At 33.1% G+C, this 23120-nt stretch overlaps 1 protein-coding gene across 16 annotated transcripts in view; it reads right to left on the reverse strand.

Annotated features, from left to right (window-relative positions):
* BLTP1 (bridge-like lipid transfer protein family member 1) overlaps positions 1-23120 on the reverse strand; it is a 217015-nt gene that overhangs the window by 176777 nt on the left and 17118 nt on the right. For all 16 annotated transcript variants that reach the window (XM_082726767.1, XM_082726764.1, XM_082726765.1 and 13 more), the window contains exons 5-11: positions 20805-20921; positions 19728-19806; positions 18420-18484; positions 6756-6942; positions 3878-3959; positions 3104-3297; positions 982-1061 (exon numbers count right to left, since the gene is read on the reverse strand). In XM_082726767.1, coding sequence (XP_082582893.1) covers positions 982-1061; positions 3104-3297; positions 3878-3959; positions 6756-6942; positions 18420-18484; positions 19728-19806; positions 20805-20921 — 804 coding nt within the window. The remainder of the gene's footprint in view (positions 1-981; positions 1062-3103; positions 3298-3877; positions 3960-6755; positions 6943-18419; positions 18485-19727; positions 19807-20804; positions 20922-23120) is intronic.

Genomic DNA, 23120 nt, shown 5'->3' on the forward strand with positions numbered 1-23120 from the left:
ATTATCAGAAAAGTCCTTAAACTCACAGTTGGCACACCCAAATTTTCCAAAATTCTGATTTTCACATGAAAGCTCAAAATCATAGTTTGTCTCTAATTGCTTCCTCAAGTAAAACTGGTGCTCCATGAAAAGCATATAATTCAGCTAGAAACTAAACTATACAAGTGCTTTTCCTCCAAACATCAGTATACTTTGGCATATAGCAGAGGTATATTATGTGTACTTGGCCATTTCATCACACTAATTATTAAAAAGTTTACTCAAGAGTCAAGATTTGACAGAAACACTTTTTATGGCTTTATCAAAGTTTTTTAAACTGATACTGGCATTTGTTTTACTGTAAATGCGTGGTAATGAAATTACAGTGATTATTAGTATAGTTTGGAACCTCTGCTTTAATTCATACTAAAGCAGCCATTGCTGCTTTGTACCAGCCATTGGCTGGTATCATTTCACCCACCATTGCTTTTGTACCAGCATGCAAATGTCAATATGGTTAAAAAGGCAAGTAACATCCTCATTTTCCTCTGAAAACACTGACCTCATAAACCCCATGAAGGCATTAAAAAAACAGAAGTAGGAAAAAAGGGCTAAAAATCCAATGTTTAGTTACTTTTATAAAATTCAAGCCAGCCGTGAAGCACTCTAACGATCTAGATTTCAATCCTTAAACTTCAAGCCTCAAAGGATTTTCTTCTTAAGCTAGTATGAACTACCTTAACTGTCACCACATTCTTTAAAGGTTTTCACACCACGTTACTTGCATTCACAACTTTTAAGGTATACCTCTGAAAACAGAATTGAACAAAAGATTCCTATATTGTTCTTTTGGTCTGAAATAGAAATATTCAATTTTTGATAAATGACACAGACATTCCATCCACATTTATGATATATTGATGTTTATTTTATCTTAATTCAGGAGACTTAAAATATTATTAAATATCAACATTTCATAGAGTCACTTTCAAAAACTAATACCTGGCTCATCCATGTAGTAGTAGATGTCAACGTCATTTGACTGCATCACCACAAACCCTTCTCCCATTAATCTTGGTGGTCTATAGAAGGAGGGGGAACGGCAAACTAAGTATATCTCCAGAATATAAAATGTTCTGTATTCTAATAAGGTAGTAATAGTTGAGAACAATAAGAGAAAAAAATCTAAAAAACAATCAAGTGTAGCATATTGAAAAGGGAAAACAAAATATCTTTTACATAGACAAGAAGTTTTGTATAGTTGTATTCTACATTAGAGTAAATAAACTGGTACTGAAAAATTTTTAACCAATATATTAGTTTCAAAAAGAAAAAATGAAAATTTGTTATGGATTTCTAGCTTTAAAAGAGAGAAATCAATTTAAAGCAAAGTTTGATTAGATACAATCGAAGAACAATGATCATTAGAATAATCATATTCTGCATTAGCAACAAAAATTTAAAATTAAGCTTTAAATTCAACCATTTTATATTAATACTTTATAACTTAATAGGAAATATTCTATATATCTGTAAAATATAGTTTAATCTTTTAGAAACATTAAATAAGAAAAATATTGTCTTTTTTAAACAACTTGATATTATCTTTGTCTTTATGTTATTTATTTCTAAGAATATTTAGTTGATCATCTTGAAAAAATTCTGGAATTAATGTTTCTCTATAATCACTTCCCCACAAATTATTAATTTTTACTTGCTTTGATTCAACTTTTCTCTTTTTTGTTCATATACCACATCTTCTTTCCATATCAAAATTAACTTCTCAGTCATTAGATAATAGATACAAATTCAACAACCTTCTTCTAAATACATATTAAATGATGAAGGTTAATGTCTAATATCATCATTCAATTTCCACACTTACTTTGAAGAGTGAAAAACACAATTTTACCTTTTTATAAAAATTAATAAGAAAACACCTTTTTATCTTACTCTGTAAACTTCATAAGGTCCAGATTTATTCAGTATTTTAAATTTTACCCATAATATATAGAACTGTGTGCACAGCCCACATTCTACAAGTTGCTTAACAAAGTCTGTGATTATGAAGAATGAGATAAGGTAACCCCCATAGCATCCCTGCTACTCACATAAGGAAAACCTCTCCATCATTCTAGTGATGGGGAAATCTAATAAGCAAGCTAGCCAAAAGCTGGAATTAAGAAGGAATAATCATGCTTCTTATAACCTCATAAAATTTTATACTACAAGCATACAAAGATAAAAGCTGGGACAGTTCTAAAACTGTATCATCCTAACTTCACCAGTATTCCAAGAGTAATTTAGATTCAATTTTCAACTTTTTATTAACTCAAAATGGTATTCCACTACACTGCATTTGTTGAATGTACTATTAATCCATCCCCTCAGGAAATAAAAGCCTAGTGTATATTTTCTAACCTACAAACATCAGAGCCTAAACGCCCCAAATAAGTTTCCCAAGTACAGTGAGAAGAAGAAAATGGTAGAAAAATTATAGTTATAATCTTATAGGAAAATGTTTAAAATTAGAGTTCATCAATGGATAATATATCATTTATAATTATAAAGCACGACTATGCTATTAACTGGTTTAACAGAGAAATATGCCCTATTATCGCCCAACTTAGAGCAAAAAAATTAAAGAGATGACAAAGATTCTAATTGATATCTATATTAGATATAAAGATATTATGTTATTTTTATGACTTTTTTTATTATGTTGTTAGTCAACATATAGTACATCATCAGTTTCTGCTGTAGTATTTAGCAATTCATTAATTGCTTATAACACCCAATGTTCATCACAACAGGTGTCTCCATAATACCCATCACCTGGTTATCCCATCCCCCCACATCTCTCCTTTCTGTAACCCTCAATTTGTTTGCTGGAGTCTGGAGTCTCTCATGGTTTGTCCACAATAGCCAAACTATGGAAGGAGCCAAGATGTCCTTTAGCAGATGAATGGATAAAGATGATGTGGTTCATATAAACAATAGAATAGTACTCAGCCATGAGAAAGGATGAATACCTACCATTTGCATTGATATGGATGGAACTAGAGAGGATTATGCTAAGTGAAATAAGTCAATCAGAGAAAGACAATTTGTAAGACTATCTTACTCATCATTTTGAAGACCAACATATCTTGGACTAGGAACAAGCATGACTCGAACATTTTCAAGTTTCCCTTTCACAATATGCATGAATTGATCAAGATGACTAGAAGGTGGTTTTGTAGTATAAGTTAAGAAAGCATCATCAAAGTTGATACACAGAGTTTGAGGTTGGTAATGATTTCCAAAGGCCAAACGTCCCTAAAAAATAAATAAGAGAAACTATGCTGTAATATACAAACCATATATTTTTCCTTAGTTGACCTAATAACAAACATTTTCTTTTTTTAAAGATTTTATTTATTTATTTGACAGACAGAGATCACAAATAGGCAGAGAGACAGGCAGAGAGATGAGGAAGCAGGCTCTCGGCCAAGCAGAGAGCCCAGTGCGTAACTCGATCCCAAGACCCTGGGATCATGACCTAAGCTGAAGGCAGAGGCTTTAACCCAGTGAGCCACCCAGGTGCCCCTGACCTAATAACAAACATTTTCAAGCAACAATTAAATTATTCCACTTCAGCACTATACACTATCCAAATTACTCCACTGATCAATTTAGTGTTTAAAGAAATCTAAGTACTAGTGAATAAGTAGCCCCTAAGACCTAATGAATGTGTGCTAAGATGGTATTGGGTGTTGAAACAATTCTTTTATACCTTTATGAACTTTGGAACCTAAACAACTCTACAAAATTACTTTCTTTAGTGAAAATTTTATTTGCAAAAATAAGAATTTTCATTATTAACCACCAAACATTAACTGACGCAGAATTTACTTACTGTGCTCACATTGACCTTTATGACTGGAATAAGAGATCTCCATGAAGATGTGGGGTCTTGAGATTCTGTTTTTACTTTAACTCTGAGAATAATAAAAATTAAAATTAAAATAAACATACATAAGAAAACTTAAATAGTTGAGAATACAGTTGACTTCTTCACAATACACAGTAATACCAGCTGTAGCTTTCCAAATACATCTAATGATTGCTCCAGTAAACAAAATAATGACAGCAACTAACAGAATACTAGTATCTCTCAAATATCTCTCGGGATGCACTGTATCATTTATCAATTTTTAAGACTGGCAAGGTATAATAACAAAATTAACATTTTTAGAGTAACAAGTTCTAATGACAAAAGTATAAATTATGATATGCTGTCATTACATCGACCATTATACTCATTATGACTTTTTTTTTTTTTTTAAGTTTGACATAGAGAGACACAGTGAGAGAGGTAACACAAGCAGGGGGAGTAGGAGAGGGAGAAGCAGGCTCCCCACTGACCAGGGAGCCTGATGCAGGGCTCGATCCCCGGACCCTGGGATCACGACTCCAACTAAAGGCAGACGCTTAACGACTAAACCACCCAGGTGTCCCAATATGACATTCTATAAGACAACCTAAATTACTAAAATAACAAATGACCAAGGTACAAGTCACACTGATATTTTCAACTGTTTTAAGCACTTTTGGCAACTCAGCTGATCCATTCCCTTCCTTATCCCCATCACTTTATAACAGAATAATTTCCTCTCAATAAAATGAAAATGATAGGCCAAGAGTAAGAAAAAAGAAATTGGCCACACACAAAGTATACTAAATTTAAGGTATGAAAATTTCATAGCAAATCACTAAAGATTTCAGATGAGAAGCCATAGCTCTTCAACAACCCAGTAACTCCTAAATCATATTTCTCAAGCCATCTCCACTAAGACAGCCCTCAGTGCTTAAAACTAAATTTGAAACTGACCTCCTATCTCCCCTCTAACCTGCTCTTTCTCTACAGTTCCATGAGGATAACCACTAATTAGAAACTGGATTCATTACTGACTCATCCTTCTTTCTCATTCTCCACACCTAAGCTATCACTGTCTTATGGATTCATTTGCCTAAGTATATCTGGAATCCATCTACTTCTCTCCCTTCTTGTTACCAACCCAACTGATGATCAATTTTACCTGAACTGTCACAACATCCTTCTTCCTTTTCCATCTGTGTAACTTTTATTTCCTTTTGTCTTACAATAGGTAGTACTTCCAGTACAAAGCTGAAAAGAAGTGGTATAAAGGGACATCCTTGCTTTGCACCCGATCTTAGTGAGAAAGCTTCTAGTTTCTCACCATTGAGTATATTGTTAACTATAGGGTTTCTGTAGATATTCTTTATCAAATTAAAGAAGTTCTCCTTTATTCCCAGTTTACTGTGAGATTTTAATCATGAATGTTAGATTTTGTCAAATACTTATTCTGCATCTTTTGATATGATCATTTGGTTTCTCATTTTTAGATTCAAAAATCAAAAATTGATTTTTGAATGTTAAGAACTAGCCTTGTTTACCTAATAGTTTTTTAAGTAGATGATAAGAGAACATTTATTCCCAAATAAATGTTTCATGGATATTATGTCCAAGGCACAGAGCTGAGGTATTGGGGATCCTGAGAATATGACAACTGTTCTGCTTTGAGGGAATCTGTACCCTACAATGGGAGTAAGAATAGTTGTAATAGGCAATTTTAGTGCAAGGAGTGTTACCTTAGGAAAAAGAATAGAATTCTGTGGGCACACACAGAAGGATCAGGGAGACCTGAAGGATGAATGAGTTAGGCAAAAAAGATGAAGAGTCTTCCATAGAGAAAAAACATCATATGTAACAGAGAAGCTGTTTACTGAGGCTGGAGTGGATTAAGGTAGGAAAGGAAGAAAAAGGACTTTCTTTGTTTGCAGATGATCCAGTCATCTGTGTAGACAATCTGAAAGAACTGACAAAAAAACTCCTGGAACCAATAAGTGATTATAATAAGGTTGTAGGATTCAAGATTAATAATACACGAAAGTCAATCACTTTCCTATATACCAGCAAAGAACAAGTGAAATTTGAAATTAAAACCACAATAGCATTTATATCAGCACCACAAAAATGAAAATCTTAAATATAAATTTAACAATATTGTAGATTTATCTATATAAGGAAAATTATAAAACTGTGATGAAAGATATCAAGCAATCAAATAAATGAAAAGATATTCCACGTTCACTGATACAAAGATTCAACATGATCAAGATGTTAGTTTTTCCTGATTTGATCTACAAATTCAATATAATCCAAAGTGAAATCTCAATAAGTTGTTCTAAAGTATATATAGAGAAGCAAAAGACCAACATAACCAACATACCATTGGAGGAAAACAACAAAGTTAGAGGACTAACACTACCTGACTACAAGACTTAATGTAAAACCACAGTAATCAAGATAGTGTGGTACTGGTAAAAAAACAGACACATAAGTCAATATAACAGAAACAATACAGAAAGCCCAGACACAAATAAAACAAAATCATATATTTGTATATGCATCTTAACTATGTGTATATGTGTATATATTTATGTACATGCATTCAAAAGTGCATGTACATAAAACACAAATTGATATGGAAGAAAGTAGAACTAGTAAGCAGAACAAGACTGCTTCTTTTTAAATTATATAATTCTGTATTATTTAATTTTCAAAGTAATTATACAATTTATGTGAATGTAAGTTTTAGTCAAACTACAAAGAAAGATTGGGCTGTGCTTAGGTGAGTAGCATCGATGATATTTAATAAAAGTAAATGATAAATGTTGGAGATTAATAAAATTCAAGTGTAACTATGAACCTTTCAATTTTGGACTGGGTTCTTGTTCTTCCATTTTCCCGTGTTTTATCATCCTCTTTCTTAGGTGGAATTATTGTTGGCTCCAAACCAAATAATTCTTGAAGACGTCCATAAAGATCCGAACGATTATAGACATGAAATTCAAAGTCATTGACTGTGATGTATAATCTGGTTTCTGCCTTTGGATCTAAAGACACCAATTACAAAAAAAAAAAAAAAAAGTTTTTAATCAACTTTTTAAAAACCTTACTCAAAGTTTTTAGTCAATCTTTTCCCACAGCTATAGTAACTCTATTTTAAAAATAATTCTATGATAAAGAGAATTTCAAAAACGTACAACTCTATTTTTAATTTATATAATATATAACATGAATATACAAAATCTAAATATATTCTTTTAATTTTTTTAAGTTTCTATTTTTTTTTAAAGATTTTATTTATTTGTCAGAGAGAGAGCACAAGCAGACAGAGTGGCAGGCAGAGGCAGAGAGAGAAGCAGGTTTCCCGCTGAGCAAGGAGCCCAATGCAGGACTCAATCCCAGGAGGTGAAGGCAGATGATTAACCAACTGAGCCACCCAGGCATCCCTTTAAGTTCCTATTTTTTTTTAATAAGATTTTATTTATTTGTCAGAGAGAGAGCATGCAAGCAGAAGGAGCAGCAGGCAGAGGGAAAAGCAGATTTCTCACTGAGCAAGAAGCCCAATGCAGGACTTGATCCCTGGATCCTGGGATCATGACCTGAGTTGAAGGCAGATGATTAAATGACTGAGCCACCCAGGCATCCCTATAAATATATTTTAAAAATATATAAAACACTAGCAAAAGAAAGAAAAAATCTGATGTTATTATAGTATTCCAATTTAGCATTCTAAAACAATCGTGATTTCTAAATTCTGACTGTATAACAACAGAATTTAAGGATTTCTATGCTAGGAAAAGCAAAGTGTTATTTATAGACCAAAAGTAAAACTTTATCCTAACAATAAATTTATTATATATCTCTCTCTCTCTCAAAATGTTCAAAGTATGATGCATTTAAATATTACATTAGTATTTAAATTTTTATACCACAGAAACAAAGATTTTTCATAAATACTAGGCTATTTTTTTTTTAAACTACACAATACTAAGAGACACCGGGGTGGCTAAGTTGGTTAAGCATCTGTCTTAGGCTCAGGTCATGATCCCAGGGTTCTGGGGAGGTAGTCTCACACAGGCTCCTTGCTCAGCAGAAAGCCTGCTTCTCCCTTTGCCTGCTGCTTCCCCTGCTTGTGCTCTCTCACTCTCACTCTCAAAGACAAATACATAAATAAAATCTTACCGAAAAAAATTTTTTAATAAAACTACACAATACTAAAACCAAGATCTTAAAAACTGCAGACTTGAAACAATAATCTTCTCAAATAAAAGACATAATTCCCTTAAATATAAGTAACAACAGTAATTATTAAATCCAACAACAAAATGATAGATGGGGCACTTGTTTCTACTGAGGAAATAATCTAAGACAGTTATCACATGTCAACTGAAGAGGGTCAGAAAAAAAGTACTGCAGTACTTTAAGTGTGTTCTTTTCTTATGTTATACACAGGTTTTTGTGAGGGTTATTTTTGAGATTAATTTTTATTCATTTTTCTCTCTATCAAATTCAACTGAAGGACAATTAAAATTAGATAAGATCAGTTAGAACAGCTTATTTTTTTTAAATGGCTATGGAGAACTATTACTAACTTTCGTTATAGTAGCTTAATCTGTGTTTAAATATGAAGTATACACCTTGAGTAATATGCCAAATTATACCAAAACTCGAGTTACTAGAAAATAAAAAAGTGTAAGAAATGTCAAATACCTTAAATAAAACACATTTTAGTTTAAATGAACAAATGAAAAATATTATCATTCATACCTCAAAAATAACCCATGGAAAATGAATCAACAACATTCATTTTTTATACAGTAATACTTTCATTTCTACTCCAATCTAGATTTTTTTCCCTCACTACTTCCTAAGATAAGAAAAGAAAAGATAAAAGAAAGGAGCTGTAATTTTTCTGGTATTTTTCAAATAGCTCTTGACCTATGTTCCCTCCTATTCAGATTTATCACAGGTCTAAAAACTAAGACAATCCCCTAAACTATTACAATCAAGTGTTTTGCCCCTTTTCTCTTGCTATAGATCAAATTCTTAAAATTAAAAGAATAGGAAGCACTGTTTTTAAATAAATTTGGAGCATTCAAAGACCTGGGAGTAATAAATATCATCATCCATTTTTTTTTTAAGATTTTATTTATTTATTTGACAGACAGAAATCACAAGTAGGCAGAGAGGCAGGCAGAGAGAGAGGAGGAAGCAGGCTCTCCGCGGGGCAGACAGCTTGATGCGGGGCTCGATCCCAGGACCCTGGGATCATGACCTGAGCAGAATGAAGAGGCTTTAACCCACTGAGCCACCCAGGCGCCCCTCATCATCCATTTTTAAGTCAGTCATCAAACTCTATCACCCATTAGGTTTACCTTTCTTCGGTCATCATCCACAACCTCTTCCCAAAATGCCAGAATCAACTATGCAGAAAATTACTCAAATATTTCCAATGTGATACATTAACAGGTACCTCACACTTGACATTTCCAACCAAACATGTGCTTTTCTCACATGACAAAACTTAATCCATGGAATTCCCCATCTTATCAATAGTAAATCAATCTTTTCAATTACTCAAGCAAGAAAAACTGTTCTCTTTCCTGTCTCAGATAGTATCAAGAAATTCTGTCAGATTTCCTTTCCTTTTCCTATATCCAAAATCTAACCACTTCTCACCACTCTGGATCAAGTCCTTATCAACTTATACCTGTTTTATAATACAAGAGCCTCCTAACTAGTTTCCATGTTTCTGCCCTTATTCCCTTATGTGGGTGCCTTACACATCTTTATAGATCTTTAAAAAACCTAACTGAAATCAGATTACTCTTCTGTTCCCTAATTTTTTCATGGCTTCCCCTCCTACTCATTAATATCAAGGTCCTTTAAGCTACCTAAAAAATCCTACAGGATCCATACTCTTCTCTCCTATTCTCTCTAAAAACTGGTCTCCACTTCGGAAATGACAGGAACAGAAAAACCAGGAAATGTTCTTCCCCCAGACATTTACAACTCATTTTCTTACTTGTTTCATGTTTCTGTTTAACTCTCCCCAAACAATAAAACCTTCCTTGACTTCCCTTGTAAAAGAGCGCCCTCCCCACAAACCAGCACCCCCTATTCTACTGAATCTGCTTTTATTTTCTTCAATGCCATACTTTCCTCACTCACTCCTCAACACTAGATATATTTACTTACTAATTACCTGAATCCCTCCCAACTTGAATGAAGCAAGCTCTGTAAGAGAAGGGACTTGTTTTATCCAGTGCTGTATCCATGGTACCTACACTTCTTGGCACATAGAAGTACTCATTTATATGAAAGAATAACAGCATCTTACCACAAATCATACTCTTAAGTAGAACAAAAATATCCACAAACGGATCTTGGAATTTTTGAAAACCCTACATGTAGAAGCATAATAACTGCAAAGTTGGATATTTTTCTATTTCCCAATTGATCTACACAAGTAGCAATTAATTATTAAGCAATTCTTCAAGGTCATAAACAACTCAATCAAAATTTACCTACAAACTCATTTAGGTCATTTGTTTTCAAACTTACCTATAGAATAGTTTACCATGGTCCCTAAATACAAATGCCCCAATCATTAGCAACCATGTTATAAAAGCCAGTGGATGAGCAGCAGAAGCAGCAATGGGAAATATTAAGAGTCTGGATTAGCCCCTAATTGGATCGACAGTGATGAACAAACAAAAAGTGACTGTATAAAAATGGAAATAGGATTCTTCTCAATTTCATAACTAACTTACTGGACATGCACAACTGATTCTCTTCTTTCGTATCACTGATATGATTTGAATATGGCTACATTAACTTAATAAGGAGACCAAGGCACAAAGATAAAGGTATTAATCTCTGAAAATATTTTGATAACACTGACAAACACTAAATACTTGATATTAAAATACTGCAAGATTCCCTCAACAATACCTATCCTATCTTCCCCAACTTGTCTTGCATTAATATTTACTTATTGTTGCTTCCCCCCACTAGAATGCAAACTTCATTAGAGAAACATTTTTCCTGTTGTGTTTACTATTAAATTCTTAAAACAATGCCTGGTATATAGGAGGTGCTCAATAAATACGTTAAATCATCAAATAGAAATAAGTGGGTTTTTTTAAAAAAGATTAGACATGGACATTAAGGAAGGCACATGAGGTAATGAGCACTGGGTGTTACATAAGACTAATGAATCACTGAAATGAGCAACACTTCATATGTTAATTAACTTAATTTAAATTAAAAAATGAAAAACAAAAACAAAACAAACAAGATTGAACAAAATGTCTAGATCACTCTTTTCCTTCCAAAAATCACTTTAGAAAAATAATAGCAAATCCACAAACATTTTAAATGCACCTATTGATTTTGTATTTTAGAAGAGAAAGATTTAGCTGAATTCACAAAGGACTTTTTATTTGTTCTGCTGGTTCTATTTGTTTCACCTCCATTATACTACGATTCCAGCCAGCAAGCTATGTGATTAAACAATAAATCAGAACTCCACACCTGGCTTACCTGGCTATATTCTCTTCAGGGCCTTTCTCCAGGATCTTTTCTGTCAATAATCTTAGCTTTCTGTGATCCCCAGGAATATTCTATACAGCAGTACCCTTTCTAGTCCCCTACCCCAGCCTAACATACAAAGATGCAAAGTACTGGCACACTGACAATCTCACACTCACACAGTAAGTCCATACAGAGGGTACACCACACACAATGTGCCTGTTGATCTGGAAAGGTATCCTCATAAACAAATACCTCCACTGACAGATGAGCACATTCCTGAAAGACAAAGCACCTTTTCCAAAGACCTGTATCTCCTCTTCCAAGGAATGTGCATGTACACACACACATACACGTACACACAGCTTCTTTAATTAAAAAAAATAAATAAAAATTGGGGATTCCTGCACTGGATTCTCCAGAAACTGGAGAAAAGTAGTAAATAAGTAGTAGAAAGACTATAGGTCTTTACTAATCTGACCTAAGGCAAGTACTTCAACCACTGTAAGCCTCATTTTCCCCATCTATAAAATGAGAATATGGGATGCCTCGGTGGCTCTTTCTGTTAAGCCCTAGTTCTGGTTCTCTTCTCACTGAGGAGCTTGCTTCTTCTTCTGCCTGCTGCTTCAACTGCTTGTGTGCTCACTCTCTCTCTGAGTGAGTGAATAAGAAAATAAAGAAAATATAAGAAAATAAAATCTTAAAAAAAAAAGTTTAAATAAATAAAAAAAATTAGAATATCTCTACCTACCTGTATGACTGTCATACAAAATAAATACTAGTTTCCTTGTTTTTGCAGGTCAAACTCTTATTAGTCATTAAAATTATACATTTACTTTCAATTTATGAGAATAAACAATTATTTTTTAAAACAATCTTTCATTTCATAATATGATACAATGTTCATAATAATAAAAGCAGCTCATCTCTACTGAACATATTCTGTGTTCCAGGGACTATACTAGGCACTCTATTCACCTGATCTCATGTAATCATCACAGCAACCCTGGTAGTTGAAGACTAAGACTACACAATTAGAAAGTAGCAGACAAGAATCCAAGGTTCTAAATACTGGGTCTTAACCACAAAATAAAATTACTTATCAATTATATTAGTAAATGCAATGATGTTTCAAAAAAAAGGTAATGAATCCTCGAAAACAGAAATGTTATCAAGAATCCAGTTAATAAGGGGTGCCTGGGAGTTAAGCATCTGCCTTCGGCTCAGGTCATGATACCAGGATCTGACATCGAGCCCTGCATCAGGCTCCCCTGCTCAGCGGGAAGTCTGCTTTTCCCTCTCTCACTCCCCCTGTTTGTTGTATTCCTTCTCTCACTGTCTCTGTCAAATAAATAAATAAAATATTAAAAAAAAAAAGAATCCAGTTATTTCTTTGTAATTTCATGGAAAATTGATCAATATTGGAAGCTTAAATGCAATATTTAAAACTGTTAAATTCTAGTAAAACTAGATCTCTCATTTATTTCTCCTGGGAATTTTAAAAGCAGTGTTTTAAGGTTCATTCATTCTGATGACACTGAAAGTCAAAGCAAAAAATTTAACTTATACATAATTTAAGAGAGGTATAATCAGTTGACTTTTTTTTTTTTTGAAGTGGTCTCCAGGCCCAGCAGGGAGCCCAACATAGGACTTGAACTCACGACACTGAGACGGAGACCTGAGCTGAAATCAAGAGGTTGGACACTTAACCCACTGAGCCACCCAGATACCTCAGTTGACTCTTTTAAATCTCATCTCTACATTGACACTGCTCTGTCCTTGAGGCAGAAATCTTTTTCTCATATCCATGTCGTCTAATATTTACATAATGGATTCCCCCAAAATATTTATTAATAAATACACAATTAGATAGATATAAATTATAAATATAAAAGGCTCTTCACTTAATAAGTAGTTAATTTATGGAGGAAAAGAAGGTAAATGAATGTGTAGAGCTGCTTAAGTCTCCTGAGCAAACAGCTAATTGAGACTTGTTTTCCAAAGGGAAATTAGGAAAAAGGCACTTATTTAATTATGTAATTGGGACACATGCTATTTGTAGTAAAAAAAAGCTGAAGTGCAAAGTGCTGCCAAGGCCTTAAAATACTTGGAATCAATACTTAGTACAAAGACAAAATAAATTATTTTAATTTATTTTAATATACTGACCTTTTAAATTATTAAGGGATTCTTATTTCCTGTATTTAACAAACAAGATTTAGATGCTACACATTTAAATTACTAGATTACATTAGGCTAAAACTTCTAAATGACAAAGTAACAGAAAGGGATATACTATACCATCATCTTTTCACTTCCTAGCAATTTAAGAACTTCACTAGATAAGAAAGATACATGCCGAGTTACTTAGATTGGTATTCATTTAAACACTGAATCATCACATATTAAAAGGTAACTGGTCCTGCTATTTATTTTCTAAAAGGATGGCTTAAAATCAACTATCCTAACCAAAATAAGGGTTTCTGATAGATATCCTCATTAATTGGTCTTTGGCCAACAATCATCTACAGCAGATCACTAATTTCATGACCTAAGGAATATTTTACAACAAATTTTATGTTAAACAAATTAGATGTTTTCCTTTTTTTTTAAGGATTAAACTGAACAACTGACAACTCTAAATCTACTCTTGTATTAAATTATCCCAGCCAAGCTCAATGGCACAGAATTTGAGCACTTGAACACTCCTCTTTCTCCTAATAAAATAGTTCTAAAGCTTTCTCGTGAAAATCTTAGCCTTACCCAGACAGATCTTAGCCTATCTCTTTGGATGGCTAGCGGCCATTATCTATTCAGGCACATGTTCCAATTAGGCTTCCAAATTTTCTCACAAGAAATGTCAACCATCTCCACTTCTTGCTTAGTTTACTGTGAAAGTACACAATCAGGATCTGACCTTAATCAATAAGAAATAATATCTAGACTGTAAGGTCTCATTAGTAAATGTAAATCACTATTTTAACATATATTCCGTAACATTGTCCAACTTTTTAACAAAAGCTTAGTTTGCAGCCTATTCTTTCTTCCATGTCCTATATTCTAAATTCCATCTCTGAATCATGCTAGACTAATGATGTATTTAGGCCAAACCACTTATTCCTGCATTGCTATTTGGCATCGTGTCTTTACTTTGGAAAGTTGTAACTGTGAGCATCTTAAGAATGTCATCCTCTGTAACAGAGAATTTCTTTTAAAAGCACAAGGAAGACAAATTTCTTTGACCCTTGCCAAAGCTGTGCTCTTCTTGATGAACACACAGATTTAAATGTTAAAATACATAGAAAACTATGTGTAAATAATTGGAATTAGAATTTCAAATGTGATAACTAATAAAGTCTACCAACTTTTAATATCATTATAAAATGAGGTGTATAATCTTTTCTATTGCAAGCTCTGGTACAAAAAAAGCAAGACAAAATCATTTAGATATTCTTATATATTAAGACATAAAATATCCAAAAATTATATTTCTATTTCACATCATGGGCAATTACAAAAAAGCTGAGACCTGGAAATATGTTAATATTACACTCCACCTCTGCCTGACAAAATCCTACCATCATCAGTGATCAGTAAAGTGAGTATAAGGTATCTGTTAAATAATCTAAAGATTTTTATTAAAAGCTACCTTTTTCATGAAGGATTTGGGTCAGTTATCTTTTTGTTTTTAAGATTTATTCATGAGAGACAGAGAGGCAGAGGGAGAAGCAGACTCCTCGCTGGGCAGGGAGCCCAATGTGGGGCTCAGACTTATCTGAGCCATCCAGGCACCCTTGGATCAGTTACTCCTGACCTCATTTATGTATTTTGCTGAAAAGCAATCCGATTTAAGGAGATAAAATATTTCATGATAAAATGAAGTAATTATTTTCTTCAAAAAAAATCTACAAACAATTTAAGATGGTATTCCACATGTCTAAGAAAATTCCAAAGTGAGCAATCCCATTAGGCTTAGGCTTAAAACTCTGGATTCTATAAATGATCATATTCATTCCTCCTATAAGCTGCCATCAGTGTTTATATATAAGAATTTCCAAGAACCTACTTGGCCATATTTGACAAGCCTGTTTTATAATACAAAAAGCATTGGAAGTTAGCAGACCTAGGTTTTCACTCTGGCTTTAACATTTATTAATAATAGGAATTTCTGTTTTTTCACCTGAAAATCGAGGATTTTTGAGAACATTACTTGTTTCCAAACTGATATGAAATTTTGAGAAATTCAGTTGTTTCCTAATTGTGTAAGTCCTTGGAATCCTGGGATAAAGAGCATGGAGTGGGGGAGGTTAGGTCAAATGGGCCTCCTCAACTCATATCCCTATAGTTTTACTGGTTCACAAGAACATCTTAAAACACTGAACAAAATTTAGAATAGAATTTCTAATATAAATATACAAAAAGGCATTTTTAAAAATATAAACAAGGAGAACTTTTGTTTCAGCTCTGCTACAACTCATTAACAAGAAAGCTTATGATAACTAAACGTGAGGAAAAAAGACTAAACTGAGATTAAGTCAAAAGAGCACACCATTGCAAGATTAATAGAAGCATGACATGCAACAAAAACATACGGTCCTAAAGTAAATCTCTAAGGGACAAACTAGATAGACTTTACAAACCAAATCAGAGGTAGAAATACTGGACCTGCTCAAAGTTAAGTGAATATGTCAAAAGCTGGGCCTGAACTCAAAAGAACTTGGCTCTTAGGAATGAGTGCTAACCATTTCTGAAGTACAAGTAGAAAACCTTTACTTAAATTCCACCTTTAAGGTTTATACTCAAATAAAATATCAAAAATAATCAGGAATATTGTTTCCACACAATTTAAAATGGATAATACTGTAGGAAAGGGACTCAAAATTTTGAATATATTCATATTTGATAAAAGTCAAAACTTTAAAGATTTCCAGTGCACTAACAATATTGACTATCTAAAGAACATTTTTTTCCTATAAAAAATCCTTATAGCAATTGCTTTAAAAAAGAGGTAAAAAGGAAGTGTGAACAACAGATTTTCTAAAACCATAGACTAGAGACTTATTAAGATACATTCTGAATCACTGAAGACAGACCAAGAAAAGTCTATTCCAAACTAAGAACAGAATACTTTTATCATATGAAATCAATTAACTCCTACTCAAATTATCTAATAAACAACTCTAATCAACTCTAATCCAATTTTTAGAAAACTTTTTCTTTTTTTTTTTTTTAAGATTTTATTTATTTATTTGACAGAGAGAGATCACAAAGTAGAGAGAGAGGCAGGCAGAGAGAGAGAGAGGGAAGCAGGCTCCCTGCTGAGCAGAGAGCCCGATGCGGGCCTCGATCCCAGGACCCTGAGATCATGACCTGAGCTGAAGGCAGCGGCTTAACCCACTGAGCCACCCAGGCGCCCTAGAAAACTTTTTCTAGACATGAAATCTGCCCATTCTTTCTAGTCCTTCTGATTTCATTAATTCTATAGATGCCAAACTGTCATCAAGTTATGCCAGTCTTTTCAAGGAGAAGTACATGATGTATTATGTTAAAGGGGGAAAAGCTATGTGGGAGCAAAGAAATGACAGTTAAAAAAAACTAAATAATAATGAACAGTGAATTCAAAAGTAATTTAGGCTACCTCAGTCTTGTGGTAAGTTTAAAAACTTTTCTGGAACTTTAAATTTATTTTCCCATAGAAGCAAGTTATAAATGACAGCAAGATTCCTGAGTGAACCCATCAAAAAAAAAAAAAAAAAATTAACTGGAAAGTTCCAAGGCTTTACAGACACTAACCACCATTTCAGAATTCTAATGTGGGGTGCCAGAAATACAGACAGTCCTAGTAGCTAAGAAAAGGTAGAAGGGTCTCATCATCTTCTGACACTACTCTCCAAGGACACAGCGAAAACCTTCTAGAGCGGTAGTTATCAAAGTATGGTCTGGGGATCTTTGCAAGGATCCCAACATCGTTTATTTTAATATATATGGGTTTATTATAGATATTTTTAATGAAATCAAAAATATTTCTGTAGTTATCAGGCTTAATTTTTTAAAAGATTTTATTCATTTATTTTAAAGAGAGAGTGTGGATGTGTAAATGTGAGCAGGAGAGGGGCAAAGAGCAAGGGAGAGAGAGAATCCCAAGCAAGCTCCACACCTAGCACAAAATCCAACATAGGCTCAGTCTCACAACCCTGAGACCATGACCTCAGCTGAAATCAAGAGTCAGACCGAGCTGCCCAGGTGCACCCAGGCTTAATTTTGAATGCAGTACATCTCAGTATAAATTACATAAATAAAAGCTCTTTGGGGTCATCAGTAATTTAGAAGAATGTACAGTTCCTGAGACCGAAAAGTTTGAGAACCACTATTCCAGGCAATAAAGTCAAGATCTACATTCCTCAAAGTCACTGGTATGATTAATGTCGAGTAGGAGGGTTAGGGGCCCAGGAGCACACATATAGAGCTGTGAAATGAAGACTTTGGGAGAAAATCCTAAAGTGATAAAATTCTGATGATAAAAACAGAACTGTTAGAATCTAGAACCTTCATTTCCTCTTTTCTATTCAACCTTCACATGGCAGATAAGTGAGAATTAGTAGCAGTGTCAGGCTGGACTATGAATAAAGGCATAGAAGCTGAAAAGTAAGAAAAGCATCTTAACTGATGATTAAAGACTTCCAGAAATTCATTTTAACCACAGAATGGGTTACGGTCCATAGATGTAATAGGAGATAAGATGATGGGGGTAAGGGTCATACTGAGGATAACCCTGAATAAATAATATGCTTAAGTAAATAAATTTAAGCAGGCAAGAGGAAAGCTGCTGAAGAATTTTCAGCCAACTGATGAGAATATCGGAGTTTATAAATGTTAAAGTTTTTAAAAATATTTTTATCTATTATAAAATGTGAAATATTTTAATGTCCATAAAGGAAAACAATGATCATATAATTAAAGACTTCAAATACATAAAAACATGAAAACTCACCATGTTGCTTCTGCTTTGGATTATACATTTTCCACCACCGAAAAATTATAAATCCATCTTGAATTCTATGCAAGATAAATTACAAAAATGAAAACTTCAGTTAACAATTTACTCATTTAATTACTATAAAAATCAGATAACTGATAATGAATATGCAAATACAGAAAATTTTCAACAGATCACTGGTATACATAAATGCTTCATAATCTCCAGTTAAAAAAGGAAAAAAAAATTTACACAGCTCTAAATTAGATTATTTAGGTAAAATTTAATACCAGATCATACATAATAGGAAAATAAAGTGCTAACAAAAGATTTTTCTTTTATAAATGATACTTTTTAAATGGTGTAAAAACTATATAAACATAAAGCCAAATCTTAAAAGGGGGACATTAGGATGCTAACAAAAACTTTTAATAATAACCCTTCATCTCTATAATCATATATAACCTCATGCCTCAAAAAAGATGAACTTATAGCCTCTCAACCTTTACTTTTCACTTTTCTTTTCAAAATAATTTTAGACTCACAAAGAAAGTCCCTCCACTGTTTCAAGTGAGGTATGAGTATTGCCAAACTCTAGCACCTCTCAACTCATTTAAAACTTTAAAGTTCTAAGTAACAAATGTTAAGATAATCACAAAAATAGAGTAAGCTTTTCTTTCAAGGCCTACAGAAGAAAGAACATATCAAACATACTGTCATTTCCTATATTCAGATTTGTGTTTCCTCCTTACACGAAAATTAGAGGAGCTAAGAGATACTAAACAATTCTTAAAACTTATTACCTAAAAGGAGCTAATGGATGAGTTATCAGCATCCCTGATCTTTGTTTTATGTAACAAATGACCACCATGAATTCTACAAGAAAAATGGTCAGATAATTTAATGGCTCAAGTGTTCATCTAGGAATGAAATGAAATCATTCATTTCTTTAAATTGCTAATTGATAAACTTTGTGCCAGTCTAATCCTTAACTAAATTAATCTACTGATAAAAATATTTTTAAACATCAATTCACCAGATATGATTTACAAAAAAAAAATTATTTTTGATTTATGTTTTTAAATGAAAAAGCAAATCATATTAAATAAAATATCATGAGAAAAACATTTTACAATATTTCAAGTTTAAGAAGAGTGGGATTATGGACATTGGGGAGGGTATGTGCTTTGGTGAGTGCTGTGAAGTGTGTAAGCCTGGTGATTCACAGACCTGTACCCCTGGGGATAAAAATATATGTTTATAAAAAATAAAAAATTAAAAAAAAAAAGTTTTTGTTTTTAGGGTTTTTTGTTTTTGTTTTACCTAATAGACATATCTTCTGTAATGTAATAAATTTCACGAACCATGACTTTTCCAGAAAGAACAGAGAAAGAGAAGGACCCTGTTGTGGGGGTAAAAAAAAAGTGATTAATGGAATTGTTTTGATCCAGGGTGAGCACTAAAGCTTAAAATAATCTTAGCATTCAATTTATTCAATAATTAAATGTTCTCTCTTAACTCCCTCCTGATACCCTTACAGCCTTTTCTATTGCTCTTTTGTCAAGTATATCAAAAAGTACAAGTACCATCACTATGAACTGAGTTACTAAATAACCATATGAAGACAGTGAATAGCTGCTTCAATGAATAATTCCCTTAATTATGCACAACTTTAAATAAACCCCAAAGCAGTGACTAATTCACCACTTTTTTCCATTATTTTCTTTGACTCCAGGAAACAGGCATTGCCTCAAATTAGTGGAAGATGACTTCTGTTTGAGAGAAATTTTACTTATGTCCTCTAAGTATTCCAAGGAAGGTTAGAATGGTTCTAGACAGTGACCTCTCACCCCTTTTCAGTCTGGTTGAAGGCTTTTTGAAGCATATTTGTTCCAAATAGACCCTCATATCTGCAAACTTCCTCATTATGAGTAGCTGGAAGCTTAAATGAACAACTCAGGGCACAAAATGAAATGCACAAAATGTTTCCAACTTATAGATTTTTTAAGTATAGGTTACTAAAAACAAAACAAAAAAAAAAAAAAAGAAAAGCAAAAAACCTCATTGAACACTGGAAACTTTCTTTGATTAGTAGAATCCTGAGAAATTTCTATTTCCATATTTTACATGTGCCTATATTTTTCAATTGTTTTAACAAGCATCTTTTATATGAAAAAAAAAAAAATCCAGAAGTTAATATAGAAATACTTATAAGAATGAGGTAAAGAACCTAACCAAGTGATAAAGTCATAGAGTGCTGTGTGAGAGAAATTCCAGGTAGGTTAATGTTCATGACACAAAGATAAATTTATAAAGCTACTATCACTTATAAAATATAAATTTATAATATATATCTCAAGATTATGCAGAAGAAAAACATTCACTGTTACTCAAACTTACCAATATGGATATAGCCATGTTTGTATAATCTATTAAGAACCAATGTTAAAATAAGACCAACATTTCGAGAATTGTAATATGTGAGATAAATAATCCATCCACAGGATAAAATGGTAGCTGTTGGGAGAGAAAAAAATGCAAAAGAATCTCACTATACATTTCCTTTACAATCACTTTAATATCTCAGCAAAAATTTGTTAGTAAAAGTTCATTTATTACAATTAGAAATGACAGGGTTTACTTCTACATGATAATATATCCTCTTACAATTTAATACTTGGATTTTTAATACCAAATGTTGATTCTACGTTATCCAAGTTTCCTCATTTTTCTCTACTCATTAGCCAGAAAAGCATATATTCCAATAAGATCAATTAAAGAAAAACTGCCAGGGACGACTTGGTGGCTCAGTCGGTTAAGCGTCTGCCTCTTGATTTAGGCTCATGTGGTGATCTCAGGGCTTGTGAGATGAAGCCCCACTTCAGCATCCATGCTAGGCACTGTAGCCTGCTTAAGATTCTCTCTCCCCCTGCAGCTCTGCCCTTCCTCCCGAGCCCCCCTACCCTGATTTTCACATACAAGCATTCTCTCTTAAAAAAAAAAAAAAAGAAATACTTCCTGTTTTGTTTCCCTTTTCATTTTTTTGTACTCTTTATTATTAAACATAGATAGGGGACCTGGGTGGCTCAGTCATTAAACATCTGCCTTTGGCTCAGATCATGATCCCAGGATCCTGGGATTGAGCCCCTCATCCAGTCCCACATCCAGCCCCACATTCAGCCCCGAAGCAGGCTCCCTGGTTGGGGGAAGCCTGTTTTTCCTGTTTTTCCCTCTCCCACTACCCCCTGCTTGTGTTCCCTCTCTCACTGTGTCTCTGTCAAATAAATAAATAAAATATTATAAATAAATAAATAAATAAGCATATATGAAGATGTTCTGGAAAGAGAAAGCCTGTATTTCTGAATATTCTAAAAAATACCCAGACTAAAAGCTCATTCCCATGTTACCTCCTAAAAGTTATACTCATTTAAAAAGAAAGAAAATTGGGGCGCCTGGGTGGCTTAGGGCGTTAAAGCCTCTGCCTTCAGCTCGGGTCATGATCTCAGGGTCCTGGAACCGAGCCCCCCGTCGGGGCTCTCTGCTTGACAGGGGGTCTGCTTCCCTCCTCTCTCTCTCTCTCTCTCTCTCTCTGCCTGCCTCTCTGCCCTACTTGCGGTCTCTGTCTGTTAAATAAATAAATAAAATCTTTTAAAACAATAAAATAAAACAAAATAAAAAGGAAGAAAATCAATTATTTCTTAAGTCAGAGAAAAGGTAGTGCTTTTCTTCTAAATCAATAATTTCTGCTTTTTTAAAAAAATGGAAAGAAGTGAGAATTTTACCCTACTTAAAGGTATATCTATATTAAACAGGCCATTTTATGTTATTTTATTATAATTCATAAGACAATAACCTACTTTTAAAGAATGCCAGTGAATATGCTACAGTAAATGATGTTTCAAATTTGACTCATTTTTCGTGAAAAGTGTATCATCACCTATAGAATTTGGACTATTCTCAAAAGAACTTAGTGCATGAATATACAAAAAATAAAACATAAGAAAGCATTTTTTGATAATAACTTTCCCTTTACTTATTTTAAAAGTATAACTATTTTCTAAATTAAGACAAAGTAATGCAAAGCAATTTAGCATGTACAATCACTTAGCAATATCACATTAAGTTCTGAACTTTTTCAAAAAGTTATTTAATGTGGATAAAATAAAGCAGTCATTGAGTCAAAATACATTTTCTCAGGGTAACTTAGACTAATAGTAATAACTCTGATGTAGCAACTGCTATGATTTGCCCACAAAAATTATTTTTAGAACAATTCTATAGAAAAGTTATTTTAATGATATGTCATTATTTTTTTCTTTGTAAAAAGTGTTACGGGTTTTTTTTACTGAAGGATAGTTGACACACAATGTTACATTAGCTTCACATATACAACATAGTGATTTTAATATGTCATTACGTTTTAAATTTACAAGCATTTTGTGCTTATTTTTATTGTAAATCACAGTGTCAAAAGCAGGTTATGGTGGGCCAACCAGAAAGGCAAGAGGTATTTGCCTAGAAAGTATGCTTCTAGTATTACACAACCAGAGAATTGTGGCTTTTACACTGCATCATGTTTTCCAACACCCTTCAATGTCATAAGGCCACTTACTGGAACAGCAAGAGTAAACACTCACTCAGTGTTTTTCTGGTTGTTGCTATTGCTTTGTCCTTAAGGAAAGAAGTTGTATACAACAGAAAAAAGTCATAAATTTT

The sequence above is a fragment of the Mustela nivalis genome, assembly GCF_964662115.1.
Source record: "Mustela nivalis genome assembly, chromosome: 4".
NCBI classification, from domain to species: Eukaryota; Metazoa; Chordata; class Mammalia; order Carnivora; family Mustelidae; genus Mustela; species Mustela nivalis.